General features: G+C 38.8%; 2 protein-coding genes across 4 annotated transcripts in view; one reads left to right on the top strand and one right to left on the bottom strand.

Moving 5' to 3' along the window:
• CAPN3 (calpain 3) overlaps positions 1–1,241 on the top strand; it is a 69,087-nt gene extending 67,846 nt beyond the window's left edge. For all 3 annotated transcript variants that reach the window (XM_019551866.1, XM_019551867.1, XM_019551868.1), the window contains one exon: positions 346–1,241. In XM_019551866.1, the coding sequence (XP_019407411.1) occupies positions 346–372 (27 nt within the window). In that variant the 3' untranslated portion in view covers positions 373–1,241. The remainder of the gene's footprint in view (positions 1–345) is intronic.
• A 6,477-nt stretch (positions 1,242–7,718) lies between these two features.
• ZNF106 (zinc finger protein 106) overlaps positions 7,719–15,020 on the bottom strand; it is a 50,570-nt gene continuing 43,268 nt past the window's right edge. The window contains exons 14-19 of the mRNA XM_019551314.1: positions 14,232–14,294; positions 13,578–13,697; positions 12,669–12,740; positions 11,304–11,375; positions 10,409–10,555; positions 7,719–9,284 (exon numbers count right to left, since the gene is read on the bottom strand). Coding sequence (XP_019406859.1) covers positions 9,228–9,284; positions 10,409–10,555; positions 11,304–11,375; positions 12,669–12,740; positions 13,578–13,697; positions 14,232–14,294 — 531 coding nt within the window. The 3' untranslated portion in view covers positions 7,719–9,227. The remainder of the gene's footprint in view (positions 9,285–10,408; positions 10,556–11,303; positions 11,376–12,668; positions 12,741–13,577; positions 13,698–14,231; positions 14,295–15,020) is intronic.

Raw genomic sequence — 15,020 nt, 5'->3', positions numbered from 1 at the left:
AGGAATAACGGTCACAAGCTGGCAGAGGGTAGGTTTAGGTTAGATATCAGGAGGCGCTACTTCACAGTCAGGGCGGCTAGGGTCTGGAACCAGTTTCCAAGAGAAGTGGTGCAGGCTCCTACCCTGGGGGTGTTTAAGAGGAGGTTAGATGCTCATCTTGCTGGCGTCATTTGACCCCAGTATTCTTTCCTGCCATGGCCGGGGGGGTCGGACTAGATGATCTGCTCAGGTCCCTTCTGACCCTAGAAACTATAAAAATCCATGAAATCTATGAATAGCAACAGCTTACTGTTCTCTGTTAGTGGTCAAATTATTCAATCACTCTAACCCTAATTCTTCTTTCAGTGGCTGCAGCTCACCATGTATGCTTAACATCAAATGGCTGGCCCTCCCTCTCTTCGGCTGTGAATGCTCCCCAAAATACTCAGGATTTGTTAGAAGCAACTGTATGAACAAGAAACTCCCAAGGCACCTGTCTTACTTGATAATAACCAGAGCAAGGAGGCTCCAGAATATGCATGTTGCTGTGGCAAGTAGTAGGAGGGATGATGTAGGAATAAGCAGAAATATCTTTCCAAGACTTTGTTATGGATATCTAAATTTAGCGATAAAGGTTAACTTATTGATCACTGAAATCTTTTCCTGCCTCTCCATAACTAGTAATCCTAGGCTAACAATAAAGTCTGCTGCAAGACTGGGTCCATAGCTGAACTCAAAGTCATAGCTGTCACTGCTATCTTTTTACTCATCAAAAGTTAATCTTTGGCTCTTCTGCTCCAATTCTGATTTAAGCATTATTACTGGTACTTCTTTACAACATCCTTCTTGACCATAACTCAGACTGACCATACTTTAATCTTTCAGTGTGATGCACAGTTTTGTATTTATGAGAGGTCACAGCGGAGCTATGTTGAAATCTGCACAAAAAAGTGTAAGCAAGCTAGACCTCTGCTGAAACATTTGTTGCATCAATTCTAGTTACTATATGTTCTTCAACACAAACCTATGCAAGCCCAAACCAGTCTCAGCTTTAGGACTGATTTGATGTACAGAAAGGAAAGTTAGGGATTTGAAGACCTTTTTTAAAAAGGGCATATTTAAGCAATTGCTTGCCACCAGCTTGTGCTGCAATCTGGAGATCTTCCTTCTCAATACTTTGGCTTCCTGCTACTGATTAAACTGTGAGAGAAAAACAAGCATATCAAAATATCCTCAAGCACCCCTCTAAAACAATGAGATGAGACAACATTAAGATTACAGTAGTATCCATCCAGATGGATTGACAGCATGCCTAAAACAGAGATATAAAAGAAAACATCACTTCCTGCAAGAGTCTGTAAACTCAGTTCTGCCTTTTATTGTCTTAGAAGGCGATTCCCAGACTATTAACTAATTACAAGAATCATAAGCACTTTAATTGATTGCAACTATTTTGAGGAATTTGAATTACTGAAATTTGGATTAAAAATAAATTCTACATGTGCACTCTAAAAAAAAATACCTGTGCTACCTGTAGTTTGTCCCTTCATTTTTCTCAGAAGCAGAAAAGACTAGAAGTGTTTAGTCATGCTCTTGTACATTAGAAGACTTGGGATACTTGTCAACGTTAAATCAACACAGAACCTGAATCACCTGCATATTACTTAGCATCTTTGCAAGTTTGAAGAACAAGAACTTTTGCTTAGTTTATTCATTTTCAGTATCTTTGAGGACAGCACAAGTGGGCCACCGGTACAAAGCTGTGGATGAAAGAAAAAAAAACACATACAGGAACAAACCAAATTTTAACGATGTACCCGCCTGGCTTTGAACATTCTGTCACATGGTACGCGTCCCCAGATGTTTGGGGTGTCCGCCTGTCCATCCCTGTGGTCCTGCCGAGTCAGTGTCTTTGACCCAGATAGTCTCTCCCCAATCGCGTCTGCCATGACTTCGATCTTATCCCAGTGGTGGGGTCTGACTATTGGCATCTCTCATGCATAGGACTGCTGGACGGTGATCTTCTGCGAGGCTCCACCTCCCCCCTCTACCTCACCCTTACACCCCACCTTGTTGAATCCTGATGATCTTTGGCCAAGCCCCTCTGATAATTGAGGCTTCACACCCTTTTCCTAGTAGGCTATAGAAAAGTCAGGCCCAAAAGCCCACTTCGCCCCCTTTCCCCTCACAGTCAACTGGCCCTGCCCATAACTGTAAATTACCTGGGCTCCTCACCTAGCAACCCCTCCAAAAGCGGGCAACGAAAAAGACACCAAAAAGGATATCACTGATGAAGAAATACCAGATACTAAGGGATGGCCTTTGCCCCCTTTCGCCTGCTCCTACAGACTGCCCTACTTCAACCAACTGCGGCCCCCAAGACCCTTGACAAGCCTAGACTGGGTCTGGGTCAGCCTGTTGTCTTCCATGTCCTCCCCTTCCTTGAGCCTGAGGATTCACTGTACCCCCGGTGATCCCCCTCGGCACGTCTCCTCCATGTCTCCTGGCAAGGCGGTTCTATGTGGATAGTGCCAGTCTTCCGTTGCCCTTCCCGCTGACTGTGCCCTTCAGCCTCCACCTGGGGTACCTCCTTGAGGCTGTCTGAGCTCTCTACGGTCCCACCTGATCTGCCTTCTGCTGACTCTTTTGACCTCATGCGGGCAACTCTAGGTCTCAAACCTCTCCTGCTCTCTTCTATCTCTGGGTCTCTGCTCAGCACTCTCGCCCCCTGCGTCGCTGCTGGCAGTGTTCTCCTCATAAAGGGTCTCGGTCTCTCATCCTGTGCTGCAGGATGCAAACCCCCGTGCTCCTCCCCTCTGCAGGGACTCTGGGAGATTCCCCTTCTGGTGCTCCAGCTGGTCTCTCTCCCTCTTCCTTGCCCGCAGCTCCTTTTATCTCCCCCAGCTGATGTTATCAGCTGGCTGCAGCTGTATAAAGACATGGCTAACGAGCCGCTCGGGTCCCGCCACTATTTCTGGCTTCACCGCAGTTCCGGTTAGAGGTAAGAGTTTCTGTTTGCTTCTTTTTTTCTTTTCCTTCCCCGACCAGCTCCTGCTCCCCGGGTTCCCCCCTGGCTCCTCAGGGTTTTCTCCCTTGTTTCTCCCCGTGACAAAGGACATTAAGTTTTGTTGTGATTATAGCCTCTTTCTTTATATGCCGTGGGTAAACTATGGCCTCAGATATATTATTGGGACAGAACAGTTTTACTGTAGAATTCATTAAATACCATGCCAAATACTGTGTGATATCTATACTGATCTTATGAAAAAACAAAAAACCAACAAGGATGATTTAGGTTCAAAAGGAATTATTGAGGTAAGAAAAGGATGAATCAAATAGGTTGTTTTTCTTTCAACAAAGAATCAAGGCCAACTTATAATGTAAAAGTATAATAGAAATTCTGGTGGGCAGATGACTTTTTAAAACTGGTAAGAGTAGAGGAAAAAAATGCCTGCTTTGGGCTGATAAATGCATTATAAACAACTTCTGACAGTTTATTCTGAAAAGGGGACAACATTTTGAGTTGTATCTGTGCATGGGGTTATTCAGGAATAACTACTGTACTTTAAACTCTAACTGTACCTTAAATCAGAATTCACTACCAAGCACAGACAAGCCCAGAATCAAACAAAGTCTCTCCTATACGCATTAAAATGTTTGCTAGATGCAATCAGTTCCTTAGATTTACTTTCAAACTAAAAGGCACTTAATTTGCCCTACCCACCAAAATATTTTAAATTAAATCAACTTAAAAATCATCAGGTGTGTAGGCAACCTGGTAGAGGAGGAAAAGAAGATATTCAAACCCATTATTTTTAAATACCACAAGGTATTAATTGTTATGAAAGAACATGCAAATCCAGCTAGTTTAATCTCTTAGAATTAAATTTAAGAATAAATTTGAATCCAAAACTTCTAGATAGGAAGCCCAAAATGATCACATTTCAGACTCCCCCAACCCTCTTTTTCTACCAGAAAGTGTAATATCAGGGAAAGAATATTAAAATAGTGGTGCCACAAGACACAGCTGCAGACAAAGATGGTACTTGTACAATTCTTCCATGTAGCTCCCAGGTTAGTATCGTCCTGACAAACAGCCAGTGTAACCTTGGGATTTTTCTTTTTGTAGACTCCATTTTTTGATGGTCACAAATAAAAGATTCTCTTATACAACTTGCTTGATACATTGCCTCAACTCTGGCTTTCAAGACAGTCATTTATATGCATCTTTTTACATGGTTTTTACCCTGATGATTTAGATTTTTTTTTTTTATTTCTACATGGCAAATGCCTGTCAAGAACCTGAATTTTAATCTTTCAACACCTTTGAAAATTTTAAATAGGAGCTCAATTTCAGCATGCACATGTGCAAATATTGGCATTTATATTCAAGGTAGTAAATGAACACTTACCCATTCACATTATCTGTAAGAGACAGTTGAGTAATATCCCCATGTGATGGGCTGGAAAATGGAAAGGTTAAGTAACTTGCTTAAGGTCAGATAACTCTGTAGTACAGCAGACCAGAAGAGAAGGATGAGTGTATTCTAACCCTGCCCAAAGCCCAGCAGACTACTACCTCCCAAAAGAAAGCACATGCCAGAATCTCATTTCAATTCATTCCAGATAAGAGAGAATCAGTTGCATAAATTAAAACAATTTTAAATTATCCAGTGAAAAATAAGTCCATTCAAATTGAAGATAAGAATTAAGACTACAGACAGAATATGTCATTATAAACAACTTTTATTTCTCCCCCCCCAATATTTTATTCTTTATAAAGTCTCATTAATAGGTTCACAGCTTTGTTACCAAAATGAGAGGAAAGGCCAACTCAAATCTGTGCACATGATCTATACAGCTTTACTTTTGAAATACTTAAAACCGACATTGTTTTATTCCACTTTGATTCTTAGAAAGACTAGATTTAACTTTTCTAGCCAAATGAAATTTGAAAAGCTGACAGGTGCATATTCCACTTTAACTACATTGTTTGCTCTACATTTTCACTAAATAAATACTTTATAGACAATAGCTGAAACAATTTTCCTAATCTTGCTTACACATTCTATATTGTTTTAGGGTTTTTTCTGTTTTGTTCTTATTAACATTAATTCTTGCATTTCTGATCAACTACAAGAAAGAAATCTTCACGTTATCCATAGGAACCACATGTTGCTAGAAATTAATTTGAATTTAGAGTTTTTGTTTTTCCTTGTTCATGTTGGACTGTGCAGGTCTTTAAACTCATATATAGAACCTCACTTCCTGGACAAAGCACTATACAGCAAACCCTCTGCTATTTTGTAACAAGCAACATACAATTGTCAACTGTTCTGGTGGTGAATATGTGCAGTCTACATATCTGTCACAAGGGGGCAAGCAGAAGCTGGGGTATTTGATGCATCTTGGTACCAGTGAACAGGTTCTCTTTTGGCACTGGTGGAAATTCTTCCTGTCTACTTCAAGATGGCCCTTACTGATCAAAGCCTAGTAATGAATGTACCTTGGGAAGTGGGGGAGAAGAGGACAGATTTAACCTGTATTCCAACATCCTTAGTTAACTATAATTTCTCCCAGTAAAGTTGTGTAAGTGGATGGGAAAAGATGACTAAAAAGATAGAAAGATTGCTAATATGTGACCTAGTGATTTATTTGTTTTCTGAGAGCACTAAGTTGTGATCCAGGACACAAATATAAAATTTACCTAACATTTTGCAGAATTACTCCACTTACAGACACTCTCTCCCTTGCTCTGAACACTTGCACCATAAAAAAAGTCAAGGCTTTAAAATTTCAGTATTGCTTATGGAAAAAAAAAAGGTGATATGCATGCTAACAAGACCACCGTATGTTAGTTACACTTACAAATAATTCAATCCTTTGTGAAGGCACAGAAATAAAAACAAAAATAATAATTTAAAAAAACGTTCTTGTCATCTCCCTTCTCAACTTCTCCTTTCATGAAAAACCAAACACAGTCTTTAATACAGGCTTCAGACATGCAGTATTGCTTTCAAAGAGACACCTAGTCTCTTTCAAAACTCAGTAATATTCCCCTCTTACCATACAATTTCTAGCTCTTTTCTGAGTGCATGGATGCCAAAAGTCAGACTTTATATGGATTGAGACATGGGGAGTACATTTACCTGAACCCTAAGCTTTACTTTAATTAACTGATGTTCTATTAGCTTTAACTACTGTACCTGCAGCAGTTTAATATCTAGAAGCAAGTAGCCATTAATTGACCTTGCCTAGTTCCAGCTGGACAGCACATAAAAGCAGAATACAGATGGGCCCAAAAGCAAATCCCAAGTCCCTGACAGTTTTGTCACTTAGGCTCATATCTAATGGCTTGCTGCAACACAGTGAAATGGTCTGAGACTCTTTTCTGGACCTCAGAAGCAACTACAAGTTTATAAATACACAGCCAAAGATTTTTAAAGGCCTATCCAGGTACATACCTCCTGTCCCACCACTAGTCCTAAGGTTCTTAACATCAGTGTCTGGTGAAAGCTATCAAATAAAACATCTATAGGGAAGCTGTAGCTAGTTCTTACCCTCTGATGTACACTATAAAAGCTACATTTACACAATTCCAACTATTTGTAAGGATAGCTTAAACACCAGCAAAAGAAAAGGTCTCTGATGTCTTGAAATGGATTAAAAGGAAGTCATTGTTCATAGCCACTTTAACTAAAAAGAAAAAAACAAAAAAACAAGACACAACTTATAAATCAGGAAGCCAATTAAAAATAGAAAAAGAAAAAGAAAGAAGTATATCCTCTGTGATGCTTAATATAGTGAAAAGGACAATTACATTCTTTCAGGCATCAACAGTTTCCCAAATACAGTGAAAAACTTGGGAGAATGTGCAATGTCACAAGAAAGAGCAATACAATCCACATGCACATCACTTCTCACAATGGGAACAAACACTACATACTGCAGGCTTGTCCCTTGATTACATGGCCCTGCGCCTTCACTTCAAAACACATTCTACTAACGATATCCTAATTTAAAAAAAAAAAAAAAAACAAAAACCAAAAAAACCCCAAACACACTTTTCCATTTCCCCTGTCTGTGATTCAAGAGCTTTTGAATGTCAGTAGCTTAGGACTTATCTTTTACACTTTCCACAGCTTTCTGTTTTAAAACTGAAATAAATTTTACCTTCTCTCACAGTGAGAGAGGTGAACCAGATGACACTACAACATTACTGACTGCATCACAAAATGAACACCACACTGCTTAGGGATTTCCCTGAATTGTACTTAAAGTACTCCATCCAAAGAAAATCTTGGCTTGAGATCCAAATCACAGCTTTTTATTGGTGACGTCTCTTCGACAGAAAACCTTAACAATGTGGAACCTATTAAGGAGCCTTTGACCCAGAAGCTTTCCCCTACAGCTCAAGGAATAGGGTGTCAACATATTCTGTACCTAAGGAGAGATACACTCCTGAAGAAAGAAAAAACACTGACCTTGTGCAATTAGAATTTTTTTCTAGACAATATTAAATGAACTCTCTCAAAGAAACTCAAAAAAACCTTAAGTGAAACCTTCACTTTAGGTTCACTGAAGATTACTAGGTGGGCAGCTTCCTCAGTTGGGCAAAAATGTTCCCTTATTATCAAAGAGTGAGGCCATAACATTAATTTAATTTGTATTTGGCATATCCAGATGCCCACAGGGTTTTTGCTCACGGGAAAAATAGTCTCAGCACTGTTGAGTGGTGGTTGTTTTTTTACTTTCTGTGCATAGCTGCTAGGAACTCTTCCTCTCTTGTCTTAAGATGGTTATTACAACAGGAGAGAAGAAAGCCTCTGCTACTTTCAGTCTCGCTGACTAAGAGAACAAAGGAACTATCAAATGAATAAAGAACCCTTTTTTCATTTTGTTGTTCTGAATGCACAAATGAGATTTCAGTCTCCCTGAGAAGCAAATGAAAAGGTAATCCCTCAGAAGCATTTGTAGAAACAAGCTTTATATAAATGATATGCACTTGATACCCTCAACTTCTGCTTGAAATCCTTGGACTTTAACATCCTGCTCCAAAACCAGCAGCCTTCTTTATTGCACGATTCCATGATAAACTTGAGTTAATGTGAACCTGATGCAGACCATGTTTACAACATAAACAAAGCAATGCAAAATGACTGTCATTAGCTATGTGGTGTTTGTGCCTATATTTAATAAGTTGGGTTTCCGTAAGTCAGCACAACAGTGCCACTGGCTAATATTCCATACAAGATCTCAAAAGAAATAAAATAAAAATCTGGCAATATTAGTTACTTTGTCCCAAAATTGGAAAAAAACTGCTGCCATATCAACACAATAATGATTATAATTATACTGTGCTGGTGTTTAAATGCAAAATAAAAACTGGTGTCACTCTCCATATTGTCTGGTAATGAGTTGCCTGATATTCTGACAGATTAATGGACCTAATAGTTTGACTGCTTTGCTGCTATAATACATCTCAAACAATGTCTGTTCTTATTTTAACTCTCCTTAGGGAATATAATGTGTAGGACAATAAAATCCAATCAGTCACTGTATACATTTTACCAGTTACAGCAACTTTTAGACAAAGGAAGAATAAAAATATTAAAGTATACATTTCAATTCCTTAAAAAAGGAACTGTTCATTTATTCCACTCCCATGTTAAAAAGCCAGACAGTTTTATGAAGACAGTGAAAATTTCTACTGGAAATTAATTTAAACTCTTTGTAAAACATGCATCTTTCTTGTTAGCAATATTTTATTAAAACTGGCAAAACCCAAAATTGAATGTATTTGTTTGTGGGAATTAGATACAGTGTGAAGCAGACTTGTAAACAGTACCCACCTTGATTAAATGCTTAAATATTTTAATATAAAGTAGCAAATGCTGGTACCTATTTTTAACCTGGGTACTGAACCCCCACCTCTGAATGCCCAAACTTACATATACAGAATATGACTCTTCAAATGGCAGACGAGAGGGGGGAGACTTTCTTTGTGTTTTTTGATTAATTAAAACTTGAAAAATTCTTCTGTTTGGTCTGAGTCTCAATGGACTATTCCCCTTTCTACAAGGCTGCATGAGACATGCAATCTCTGTAATCGAGCCATCAGGCCCCCCCCTCCCTTTTTGCACTCCAAGGAGGAAAAGCATGGGAAAAGAGGTGGGGTAACAGGCAGATGATGCATGGAATACTTCTGATGAATAAAATTACTTCCCAATGTGGGAGACAAAAAAGCTTCATGAGTCAATCCTGCTGTCCTCCTCCGCATGTCTTTCAATGTGCCCTACAGCATCCTGGAAGGAGACAGAAAAACATCCATTAAAAATGTGGTATAAAGGGCTCTAGAAGCTGTCAGTGTGCAGCATTCAGGGCAGGGTAAGATGTTGCTGCTTTAATCTCCTGAAATTTATGTCAAGAGATTTGGACATGAATATGTACAATATAAATGTGCGAAAAAATGAAGTTTATTTCCCACCTATGGGGGACTTTTTATCACCTCTAATTTTCCCAGAGCCTGATGAATGGCATTTGAGCCCAAAAGCTTGCAGAAAAAGGTCATTTTTTTGCAATGTCCTAGTTGGTCTAATAAAAGGCATCATTTCTGAGCCAAGAGTTCAGAAAATGTTTGCATTTCTTTTAGTCTCAGACCAACTTGGCTACCAAACACGTCCCATAAAATTCAAGTTAAATTATATCCATCTTTTTTCCAGTACTTGTTTTAAGTTGTGTGGAAATAACTGCAATATATCCAGTTGGTGATTTAAACACCATAAATGTCATTCATAGCTTTGAAAAAGCACACGCTTGTTTCTTAATTTGAAGGGATTTACTCCTTTTCAGGGCTCAGACAAACTCCCTCCACTGTGTTCTTTCTAAAGAATTCAGTGAGAATTCAGCTACTAACAGCCTATATCATACAAGAGGTGAATGTTTTTATCGACCAATGTGGTAAGCTCTTAAATTCTAATCTCTAGGGAGATATTTTCACCTCTAAAAGGTATGAAAATAATAAAATAAAATTCCATTATATATTTTTTTCCTTAAGAAATGCAAAGACTTTTAGCTTTCTTCCAGAGAAAGAGGTCAGCAGCTTTTTATGGCAAGCACTGGGACTTCTTTACTATTTTGGCACAACAAGCAGAAATCAAAGTGTGTTAGATTTCACACCATTTCAAAATGATCACATATCTATGCTATCAAACATAGCTGAATTGCTTATTGTATATTGAACGCCAAACCCTTTTGGCCTTATATGAATATCTGACATCAAATCAATTAATCCTGTTTTCATAACTAAGACTAGCAGGATTTGAACACTGCACTGAGGGAATCCCTCAGTTGCAGTGTACAATGCTACACCATTTTTTTCTTAGCTCTCTACTTTACTACCAAGTAAATAAATTACTTCACTACATACCAGCTTAGAACCTTTCCTAGATGTGAAGAAAGCATCACAGTTCTTCCAGCGACATTTTAGGGTCTGAAAATTTGGGTTGGTATGATCTGTTAGCAAATGTTGTTTCAGGTGGTTCACAACTCCAAATATTAGTGAACATCCATGCCACTGATGGAAAGGAGTACAGAAAAAACAGGTCAGAGGATGGGGGGGGATAGGAGAGAGAGAGTTGGATGATGCTTTTATTCTGTTAGCCCAAAAATATGCTATCCAAGAAGAGTTTTCCACATATAAAACTTTCTACCTCCCTTATATAAACTATGGAGGAAGCTCCTGCCCAGAGCCCTGACCTGTAACCTGCCAGCAGTGTCAACTGTGGAGCCAGGTAGGAGCTGCTTCCATGCCAGGCAGGTGACAGCATCAGCTGTGGACACTGGCAGCAGGTTCCATGTCAGGGCTCTGGAACCTGCTAACTGTGACCACAGCTGATGCAGCTGCCCACCTGGCATGGAGCAGTTCCTGCCTGGGTCCACAGCTTCTGGGTCAGGGCTCCCACCACACTGGGAGGGTGGTGCAGTCAGCTGTGGATGCTGCTGGCAGGTTCTGCATCTGGGCTCCTGAACCTACTGGCAGCATCCACAGCTGATGTCACCATCTGCCTGCTGTGGTGAACTGCAGTATCAGTGGGTTTTGGAAGGAGAGGGGGTGGGAAGAGGGGGGAGGAAGAGGACAGGGGTCAGGGAGAAAGGGGAGGGATGTGGAAATGAACAGGTTTGCAAAACTAAAAAAGTATTTCATATCTTGAAAAATGAATGCACTCAACCCCCTCAGTTCTGTCTGGACACAGGAAACTGATCAAGGAATTCTAACAAGTCACATAGAAAAAAATGAACACTAGAAGTGCTCCGTTCTTTACCCAGCAGCGGTAATTCTGCATCAGGTTAAGCCGCACAGCTTGGACACTGCCATCGTAACAGCCAGTGTAGATCTGCAAAGGAAAAATTGTAAAGAAAGAGGAAAAAATACTCTTAAAATGCTACAAAAAAGACCCTACCATGAAATACAAGTAGAGAACACAGCATACAAGACTTCTAGTTTTAAAAGCATTTAGCTTAGACATAGAATTTAAGATTTTAAAATACTTCTTACACTTCCTTGCATGCATAAATCTCAACTGAAGCATGACCCAAGAACCAAAATGAGAGAAAGCCTTTTCTAATTTCCATCATCCCAACTAAATTAAGAAATGGCTTTGTTATGTATAGTATACATTCTATTGCTCCAAAAGTCTTTTCACTTTTAATATGAAAGGTGAGTTAAAAATAGTGACATGCAAGTTAAAAATAGACTCCATTAAAGAGATCGCCAGGATTTGCTTGTTAAATTTATAACTAGATTTCTAGAGCAAAAACAACAAAAACAAAACCCCACTTCTGCAACCTGCAGTCTGTGAGCAACTTGGGGACATTTTATTCAGCCCACTATCCAGGGTGGTAAGAATCACCACGCCATGGTGCATTAATTTGGCTTATCATTACTGACAGATTACCAACTCCTGATCTGGGAGGAAAAATGAAGGGCATTCATTCATTTGTTGTTACAATGCTAAAAACTAGAATTATTCAGATTAAAGTAGAAAATGTGTTAAGAGATTAGGAACAAAACTGCAACCATGTGGCACAAGAATGTGTTTTCAAGCTGTGCAGCAGTAGGCGTGTACCCAAACCTTGTGCATAAACCATAATTTGATTGTGCACTGGGATATTTGTAATCGCCAGTTAATTAATACAAAAAATGGCATACACCTTAACACAAGTTCATGTGCAGGTTTGGTCCTGAGAGTTAGAAAACGTTTGACAGTGGTGATTCTAGTGACTTTAGTCATGTAAAGACTAGAGACAATTCTAAAAACAGGACAGACAGACACAGAGTTTACTATTTCAAGAATACTGATTGCAAATAATGCACTGTAATTTTAAGACTATAATCTTATTTAGAGATATTGCTACAATCAGAGAATGCAGCTTTTCCCAAAGCGATCAAGAACATTAACTTTATGAAATTACTAAATAGCTTTACTTATATGGATAGGTAATAATCATTTTTGTTACCATTTTAAGAGCTCCTTTTTATAGTACTGAGTCTGGAAACAAAACTTTTATAATAACCAAAATAATCTAAAACTGCTGAAAAAAATCTAAAAATCACCAGTGGCCTCAACATCACAAACAGCTGACAAATAAGACTTTCTACTTGAGATCAATAAAAGGAGGAACATTACCATGCTCTTATGAATGGTCATACACATGATCATATCTGTGTGTCCTCCATAGACTTGCAAACGGTCATGAGACTTGAGTGGAAGAGAAATAGAAACAGCTATTTAATCGTTTGACACTGTGCAGGAATTTTATTTTTTTTGCATAACCAACATACAGTGGACTATTTAAAGTATACACACAGACATACAAAATATTAATCAGCTCCTAGTGAGTTCTGCAACCAACCACCACAAAGTGCACTTAATCATGGGTATTGGTTTTTGTTGGGTTTTTTTTTTTTTTTTGAATAGCTGCAAAGATCCTACCATTTTGCTTATCTTTCAGTTATTCACATTCTTTTAGCAACTGAAGGCTAGATTAGTCTCCTTTCAGAACCTGCCACCTCTATTAGCAAAAATAATTTGCTTTGAGCAGGGGGTTAGACTACATGACCTCCTGAAGTTCCTTCCAACCTTAATTTTCTATGATTCCTTTTTCAGGGTAAACACTATAGCTGCGCTGACCCTCTCAGCTTCTGCCAAATCAAACATGAAACAGACTAAAATGAGGGCCCTGGCCACAAGAGACGGACCACTGTGCCGGTCCAGTTTACATGGATTTATAAAATAAAAGACCAGCCTTTTAACAACCCCCTTTCCCTCCTCCCTCAAAACCTTGATGCTCAGACACAGACATAAAACTAATTAAAATTCAAGAACCAACCACCTGCTGGAGCCAGGCTCTCTTGTGAATTATTTTTAAAAGACCAGAATTCTTTGGTCGGGAAGGTGGAATATTATGAGCAAGACGAGAGGAAGGGGCTAGAGACCACAAAGTGAAGGTAACTTTTATAGTATTTTGCCATGAAATCTCAAGCACACACAAAAGTAATAGGAAATGTTGTTACTGGGCAGCATCTGCTCTCTTACCTGCAGCTCATAGACACGGACAAATTTATCCAGACAGGCTGTCACCATCACCTTCCCCAGAATATTAACAACAGTTACTGCATGATTGTGCCCTTTATAGATTCGTACAAGCTCTCCTGTCTGTGCCAAGACAAAGTAAAGAAAGTGTTCACTAAAACATGTAAACAGCAAGACAATAGGTTTCTCGCTCATTGTTAGGAATTCAAATTCCACTACTAGTATTCTTAAAACTACTTTTTAATCATTAGTTATATCTATTCTATTATCTGATTAACTGGAGGGCCAAGTACCGACTGTGCATGACATTGCACAAAAATGGGAAGAGAAGTTCTATCCTAGTGAGCTTACAATCTAAATAATGAAACGAAGTATGGAAAGCAATAGATTACAGCCAATAGAAAAATAACTTGAAATACCACGTTAGTATGAGACTGATTCTGATCTGTGGTTTCAAAAGAAGGGAGTAGCTAAATAGAAAGGCAAAGGAAGGCATGGGTAATGAGGAAAGGGATAGAGCTAATAGCCATGTAATCAAGAGGGAACAATGTTCAAAGTGAAATCTGCAGCAAGTATTCCAGGAACTCAGGGATCAGCTTTCACAATTTAAGGGTGTGCTTTTTTGTTTCAACAGATGAAACAACGTGCATGACTTACATGTATATTGTGTGCATGGACAGACTGATCACTAGAGCCACTGAACACCAGATCATTTACAACCTTTAAAAAACAGAGTTAAATTCTGACTTTAGTATCATATATTTTCAAACATGCAAGTAAAACAAGTATGCCCTACTTGATTTATTTTAACAAAGTAGCAATATAGTGTCACGTTGCCTATCCTTTATAACTTAGTCTTTAAAGGTATTGTGAAGAACATCTTAAAAATGAAATATCCACCAACGTTACCAAACACATTAAAACGCTGAGCTGACATTCCTTTGACATTTACATACACACTCCACATGTGTCACACAGTAAATTACAGCTTTTAGTTAGAGTAAACCATTATCCGGAGAAACAATGTCATATTCTCTGCAACTGGGTGAATTAAAATGTGTGTTTAAATCAGCTTTATTTTCAAGATCTATTATTTTCCCTAGAGGTTAGTAAAATATTAGCTATATCTGTTCTAACCAAGAACAAGAAAAGAAAAAAAAAAACTTTCACCCCATAATTATTAGTTTAAATCCAGGTCCAGCTGGCAGCAAGTGAAGCACATAATGAAGAATTCAAGATTACGGGGTGGGGGGAAAGAAAGACACACATGCAGTCATATACACATGTTTACTGTGTGTTATACTGGTCTAGGTCACACGATAAAAGATTTAAAGCAAGTACACATTATTTAAGCCACTAATTTCATAGATTTCATAGACATCAGGGCTGGAAGGGACCTCGGGAGATCATCGAGTCCAGCCCCCTGCCCAAAGGGCAGGAAGTCAG

The sequence above is a fragment of the Crocodylus porosus genome, unplaced genomic scaffold (assembly GCF_001723895.1).
Source record: "Crocodylus porosus isolate Cpor-Errol unplaced genomic scaffold, CroPor_comp1, whole genome shotgun sequence".
Classification (NCBI taxonomy): Eukaryota; Metazoa; Chordata; order Crocodylia; family Crocodylidae; genus Crocodylus; species Crocodylus porosus.
The sequence above is the reverse complement of the archived record's forward strand: the minus strand, read 5'-3'. Positions and strand labels throughout refer to the sequence as shown.